The 7,014-nt window shown below is 62.8% G+C and overlaps 1 protein-coding gene across 1 annotated transcript in view; it reads left to right on the top strand.

Annotated features, from left to right (window-relative positions):
• Positions 1 to 6,887, top strand: part of MACROD1 (MACRO domain containing 1) — a 156,637-nt gene extending 149,750 nt beyond the window's left edge. The window contains exons 6-9 of the mRNA XM_010838087.1: positions 5,415 to 5,531; positions 6,210 to 6,331; positions 6,439 to 6,469; positions 6,610 to 6,887. Coding sequence (XP_010836389.1) covers positions 5,415 to 5,531; positions 6,210 to 6,331; positions 6,439 to 6,469; positions 6,610 to 6,887 — 548 coding nt within the window. The remainder of the gene's footprint in view (positions 1 to 5,414; positions 5,532 to 6,209; positions 6,332 to 6,438; positions 6,470 to 6,609) is intronic.
• Positions 6,888 to 7,014: the final 127 nt, after the last annotated feature.

Here is a 7,014-nt window from a genome sequence, read left to right as displayed (position 1 = left end):
GTGAAGCTGAGGCAGAGGTGAAATGACCGGCGGAGGGGTGGGAGAGCTGGGGGAGGATGCCTTGGGTCTCACGGGGCCGGGTCTGCTCCTGAGCCGCACAGCCCCAGTGAGCTCATCTCAGAGGCTCTGACACTCGGCACCTGGGGGCACCAGGGGCCCACAGGAGCCCCGGGCAGGCAGGGCGGGGCGGAGGGCTGCCCAGACAGGACCTCACCACCCACACCTGCTGGTAGCGGCTCCGCCCCTGTGAGCCTTCATCCCTGCTGGGGAGAGGTGGGGGCCAGGGCAGCCCTCGGAGCATCTGCTATCCTGTAACTGAGACCTCGGACACATCACTAAATCATCCTGGCCCTGAGTCTCCCCTCCTCTGGTCACCTCACCACAAATCTCAGACCTCCCCCCAAATTTTCTGAGGCTCGAAGAGGTTAAATGACTGGCCCAAAGCTGCCAGCAAGCTTGTGGGCAAGATTTGTGGGAAGAGAAATGCCAGAAAGAGGCGAGCAGGGGGCCAGACCCACAGGACGTGGAGGGGGTGGAGAAGAAGGGGGGAAACGGAGGGGCAGGCCCAGGGCTAGCCAGGGTCCCCTGCCCTCTGTCGGGGCAGAGCTGCCCTCCTCTCCCCCAGGCCACAGCCCTCCTTGTGTTCCTGTAAATAATTAATTAGCCCCTGCTTGCTTGTTTGTTTAGAATGAGAAATGCTCCCCCACTGAGATACATTTATTGCTGAATAAATTTAAATATCTAATCTTCCCTTCATGAATATTACAGCACCCTAAATAGCGGCCAACATATCCTAAGCGCCTTGGCAAATGGCCCCCACGGGAGCCTGCCTGCTTCGCCGCTGCTGGCTCCGCGGCCTGGCTCCAGCCCCTGCTCTCTTTGGACGCCCTACCGGCACCGGCCTTGCGAGGAAGGCGCTGAGTCTGAGCTGATGCTCCCGAAGGCTGAGAACAGGGCTGTGGAGGCCGCACCGATGGCAGGAGGCTGGGGTGGGCTTCCAGGCAGGGGGGGCAGGGCTTCTCTGGGGGACGTACCTGGACCTGGGTGGAGAGTCAGGGCTGGAACAGAAAAGGGACAGACGGGGCCCGCGGACAGCAGCGTCTGAGGAGGTGGGGAAGGAGGCAGAAGAGATCGGGGAGGCAGGAGGATGAGGAGAGCAGGTCTGCAAGGCTGCCCGGCTGGGCTGGATGCAGACAGCCAGTGGTCAGCCTGTGGGTGCAGCTGAACGGTCTGCAAGGGGAGAGCCCTCAGACCGCCCAGCAACCAGAGGTCCCCCGAGCAGCCCCTCTGTTGGGAGGGGGATGGGCAGAGGTGGGGAGGGGCCAGGAGCCAGGCTGCTGGGGGCTGGTGGAGGGGACAGCAGCCGCAGGCAGGACACCTTCCTGAAGTGTTTGAGTGAGGAGGGCACACAGCAGCCAGCCAGCGTGGAAGGGCGGCTCGGGGTAGGAACATTGAGGTCAGGTCCTGCCATGGTTCTTGAGGAAGTAGAGCTGACCAGCTGTGTGACCTTGGGCAAGTCTCTCACCCTCTCCGCGCCTCAATGTCTTCTTTGCTAAAGCAAGAAAAGCAATAGCACAGCCAGGCTGCGAGGATCAAATATGACGGTGGATGTATACGGCTCAGCGCCTTGCTCACTAAGAGGCTGAAATTAAGGAGCCGTTGTCTGGGAGCTGGGGCTTCCCTGGTGGCTCCGTGGTAAAGAGTCTGCCTGTCAATGCAGGAAATGCGGGTCTGATCCCTGGTTCGGGAAGATCCCCTGGAGAAGGAGATAGTAACCACTCCAGTCTTCTTGCCTGGAAATTCCCAAGGACAGAGGAGCCTGGTGGGCCATAGTCCATGGGGTCATGAAAGAGTCAGACACGACTTAGTGACTAAAGAAAAACAGCGATAAAAATCTGGGCGCTTAAACTGGAGGAGCAAGGAGGAGGCTGCAGAGGGAGGCGGCGCAGGCCTCAGGGCCATCTCCTCTCAGGGGAAGGGCTCCGCCCCGGCTGGTGGAGAGGCATCCGAGGGAGGCCCTATTGCCCACGTGGGCTCAGGCTCCGCAGCAGAGACCCCGGGTTTTCCGCTGTCTTGAAGTGGGGCGGGGTCAAGTAGGAGGTTTGGGGGAATATGGCTGAGAGCGCCAGGAAGGGTTCTGAGGGTCAGTTGGTATGACCTGGGGACATCACCCTACCAGGTAGGCCCGAGGCCCAGTTGCCCCACTGTCCTAATAACAGCCAACAATAGTCAGGTGGGGAGTGGGGGGGAAGGGATGGGACCCCCGGAAGCCTCCTGCTTCCGGTCTCCAGGGCTCAGCTTAGCCCTACCTAAGAGGCAGGGCAGGGCCTGGGGGTCGGAGCCAGGGGAGGCACGGGTCATGGTGGGAAGCGTGGGAAGGGGCAGTCCTTTGGCCTGTAGCTAAGGCCAGTGGGGCTGGGGGCCTCCTCAGGGACGGGAGAGCCACAGGCCTGCCGTGTGGTTGGGGAAGGGGGACAGGAGGGGGCCAGGCTGGCTCTGGTTTGGGGGGACGGTGGGCAAGGGGGGAACCTCGAGCCTGACCCTCATCTCTGCTCTGGGTGAATGGCTTGCTGGGCGCTGTCACGGGCGTCATATGGCCCCGGCCCTATGGATGCTGCAGGGGGTGGGGGGACTCCAGTCCAAGGGCTCTGCCGGCGCCAGTTCCTCCCGCCTCCTCCCACCTCATGCCCCCAGGTCAGCCCTAAAGGCCTGGCTGCAGGCCTGTCCACTTCTGCAGGAAACATTAAGTCCCTGAAACAGATCTCGCTGAGCTCCACTTCCGCACGGCCCCCCACTGCGGGCCAAGGTCGCCAGCAGGGTGGACAGCACTGGGAGATGGCAGGCAAGCTGCTGCCAAGTGGATGAGACCACTGGGGCAGGGCCAGGAGGTCCCTGCGCTCACCCCATGCCCTGGACGCCGCCTCCCACCACACTCCCGGGGCACACGGGTCGGGCACAGGCCCACACAGTCTCAGTAATAGCCAATACTTGAGTTGCCAGGCACTGGCTTAAGCACATTACAGGAATTAATTTAATCCTGTCAATATTCCTATGAAGTGGGTAGTCGTATTATCCCATTTTACAGATGGGGCAGTTGAGGTCCAGGGAGGTTAAGTGCCCTGGATCACACATCCGTGACTGGCAGAGCTGGTATTTGAACCCAGGTTGCCCAGCTCCACAGCCCCCGCTGTTGCACATGGCGCTGGGTGGCTCCGTGGTACCCCCCGCACCCAGAACAGACACACCGCAAATAGAGGACGTACACCCACTGTGCCACACCGCCCACTCTCCGCCCCTCCCATTGGCTGCAGCTGCCCTCAGCCCTGCACATCAGAGGGGGTGGCAGGGGACCCAGTCCCAGATTCCCTCCCGGGGATTCCCCAGTTCCTCTATCCCTCACCCCGGCCCCCACTCATAGGATGCTCGGGAAATCACCTGGTACCATCTCCGGGTGAAGTCTCAGAATTAGGCTTAATTGGGCTCACAGGCACCAAAGAAAACAGAAGCCAAGGGCCTGGGCCAGCTGCGGCCCTGGTCTTGAGCGCAGATTGAGGGTGGGGCTGTAATGAAGCAACTAGGCCTTCAGTTTGCGGTCTGTGAAATGGGGAAACGGTAGTATTTCCTGCTGCAGAGCATTGAGCTCAGTGTCCAAGAAGCCCCTGGCACAGGCCTCGGAGCAGTTGGAGCTGGGGACCTGCCAGAGGAGGGTGATATTCTCCCGGGGAATGGGGGCGGGGAGGGGGCCCGGGGTGGGGGTGAGGGGCGTGGTGGGGGAAGTGGTCACTGCCCCAATCTTTCTGTTGAGGCAGAGGAAGCTCTGGGAAAGGGGAAAGGGCTTGCCAAGGTGCCGCAGCCAATGAGGGGCGAGTCTGAATTTGACTCTTCGCGAGGCTGACCCCGCCTCTCCCTCGGAGCCTCAGCAGCCTGGAGAGGTCAGGGAGAAGAAGCGTCTCTTCCACGCCTCCTGCCGCGCCCACGACGACTTGTTTATCTGGGTCCGTGTCCCCAGGGTCGCTGGTGAGGCCCTAGAGCCGCCCTCGGATAAACAAGCCCAGGCCCGGCCCCAATTAAGCCGGATGCACTAACGAGGCGACTCGTTAATGAGCTTGGGTGCGCGCCCAGAGACACCTGCGCGGCGCGGACCACCCTCCCGCGTGGCGCAGGAAGGAGCTGGAAGACCTAGCTCAAGGCCCCCGTCGGATCGGCCTCTTGTATCTAGGTGGCCTCAGTGTCCGCGTCTGTAATGTGTCTTGAGTGAGTGAATGAGTGAAGTCGCTCAGTCGTGTCCGACTCTGCGACCCTATGGACGGTGGCTACCAGGCTTCTCCGTCCATAGGATTTTCCAGGCAAGAGTAACAGAGTGAGTTGCCATTACCTTCTCCAGGGCATCTTCCCGACCTAGGGATCGAACCCAGGTCTCCCGCATTCGCAGGCAGATGCTTTACCCTCTGAGCCACCGTCTTCAGAATTTGTAAATGGCAACCCACTCCAGTAGTATTCCCTGATAGCTCAGCTGGTAAAGAATCCACCTGCAATGCAGGAGACCCCGGTTGGATTCCTGGGTCGGGAAGATGCCCTGGAGAAGGGATAGGCTACCCACCCCGGTATTCTTGGACTTCCCTTGTGGCTCAGCTGGTGAAGAATCGCCCGCAATGAGGGAGACCTGGGTTCGATCCCTGGGTCGGGAAGATGCCCTGGAGAAGGGAAAGGCTACCCATTCCAGTGTTCTGGCCTGGACTGCATAGTCCATGGGGTCGCAAAGAGTCAGACACGACTGAGCGACTTTCACTTTCCAGTCTTCTTGCCTGGAGAATCCCATAGACAGAGGAGCCTGGCGGGCTACAGTCCATGGGGTCACAAGAGTCAGACATGTAAAGCGGGTCCGAGAGGGCCCCGCCTTCGGAGGTCGGCGTTCGGATCCCAGGCTCCTCCCGCGAAGGTGGCGACTGGCAGCGGGCCCCGCGGCCGGGAGGGCGGATTTTCCCCCTTGTCTGGCTCTGGCTGCGGATCCTGTCGCTCGGACCCGCCTCCCGAGTCCCGGCGCCGCCTCTGACCAGGGAGACCCCGGCCCCACCTGCGCCCCTGCCGCGCGCCCAGGAAAGAGCAGGGCGGACGGGTCGCGCCCCCTGCCGGCAGGTCTGCGCCGGCTCCCGCCGCGGTCCGCTCTGGCCGCCGTCTACGCCTCCGTTTTCCCAGCTGTGAAACAAGTGTGGGACCGGGGGGTGCAGGAAGAGGGTGGAGGGGTGAGGGAGCGTCTGGAGGCCGCGAGAGAGTGAACCCAGGGCCTCGGGGCCGGGTGAGTCCCGGCACAGCCCAGGGATTGGAGTCTTCTTTCCGTGGGCTTCGGCCTTCTCTGTAAAACGGACTCAGCGGGTAGCTGGGAGCCCCGCCACTCACTGCCCGGTTCCCTGCAGTGGACGGCTGCATCCACCGGGCCGCCGGACCGCTGCTCACCGACGAGTGCCGGACCCTGCAGAACTGCGAGACTGGCAAGGCCAAGATCACCTGTGGCTATCGGCTGCCGGCCAAGTGTGAGACCCCGACACCCCCAGCCCGTGGGGCGCAGACAGGACGCCTTGCGTAATTAGTGTAACTCGGGATTAGGGGTGTACCCCCGACAGAATTGCTGGAGGCCTCCTCCGGGGGCATTTAAGTGCCAGGACCTGGCCCCTCCTCGCAGATCCCAGGAAGCAGGTGTGTGGAGGGCATGCGCAGAGGCTGGGAGCGGCAAGGACTAAGTGAGGGGAATAGCTAAGGAGGCAACAACGTCCAATTCTTTCAGCCGGGTCCAGACAGATGTGGGGTGGGGGGCCTGCGTAGGCTGGCCTATCTGTACAGGTGTGAATTATGGGTGGGGTCCCTACCCGGGGAAGATCAGAATTTGGGGAGGAGGGTGCTTGTTTCCTGTCCCTTCCAGGGCCCAGGGGCTTCCCTGGTGGCTCAGTTGGTAAAAAATGCGCCGGCAATGAGGGAGATCTGGGTTCGATCCCTGGGTTGGGAAGATCCCCTGGAGAAGGAAATGGCAACCCACCCCAGTCTTCTTGCCGGGAGAATCCCATGCACAGAGGAGCCTGGCGGGCTACAGTCCATGGGGTCACAGAGTCGGACACGACTTAGCGACTAAACCACCACCGGGGCCCAGGCCGGCAGGAGGGAAAGCCAAAGACCGCCAGGAGCTCTGACCGGTCTGACCTCAACCCCTCCCACAGATGTCATCCACACGGTGGGACCCATCGCCCACGGAGAGCCGAGTGCCAGCCAGGCTGCCGAGCTCCGCAGCTGCTACCTGAGCAGCCTCGACCTGCTGCTGGAGCATCGGCTCCGCTCGGCGGTGAGGGGCGGGGAGGCGGGAGGGGGCGGGGCGGGGGGCGGCCTAGCGGGAGGCGGAGCGAAGAGTGACGCTGTCCCCAGCCCCTTCTCACTACCCCTCATCCCTAGGCGTTCCCCTGCATATCCACTGGAGTGTTCGGTGAGTGGGGTCTATAAGAGGAAGGGCGCAGATGGGCGGTGCGCGGGCCGGGACGCCGGGACGCCGGGAGTGGGCGGGGCGGGGCGGAGCGGCGAGGGGCGGAGCTCGAGACTCACTGGGGCCCACGGTCCCGTCCTCAGGGTACCCCAATGAGGCGGCGGCCGAGGTAGTGCTGACCGCTTTGCGCGAGTGGCTAGAGCAGCACAAAGACAAGGTGAGGCCTGGGTCCAGCCGAAGGGAGTGGACGGAGGTGGGCGGCGGGGCGCATGTGACCAGCCCCACCCGTCATCGCCAAGGAGTGTGCAGAGTGCCTGCGTCCTCTTTTACTCAGGGCGTTTTCCTCCCCTGCGGCCAGGGCCCAGGGCACTTCGAGAAAGGGATAGCGGGGCGCACACCACGCCACGAGCCCCTTCTGTAGCCCGAGCTCTAAACCCAGGTTGAAGAGTGCCCCAAGGACAGGGCAGGGGAAACCCCACAGCAGCGAGGGTGGTGGTGAAGGCCCAGGAGCCGGGGAGCCGGCCGCTTCCGCCCAGGCTCAACAGGCC

Source organism: Bison bison, unplaced genomic scaffold, assembly GCF_000754665.1.
Source record: "Bison bison bison isolate TAMUID 2011002044 unplaced genomic scaffold, Bison_UMD1.0 scf7180017864089, whole genome shotgun sequence".
NCBI lineage: Eukaryota > Metazoa > Chordata > Mammalia > Artiodactyla > Bovidae > Bison > Bison bison.
The sequence above is the reverse complement of the archived record's forward strand: the minus strand, read 5'-3'. Positions and strand labels throughout refer to the sequence as shown.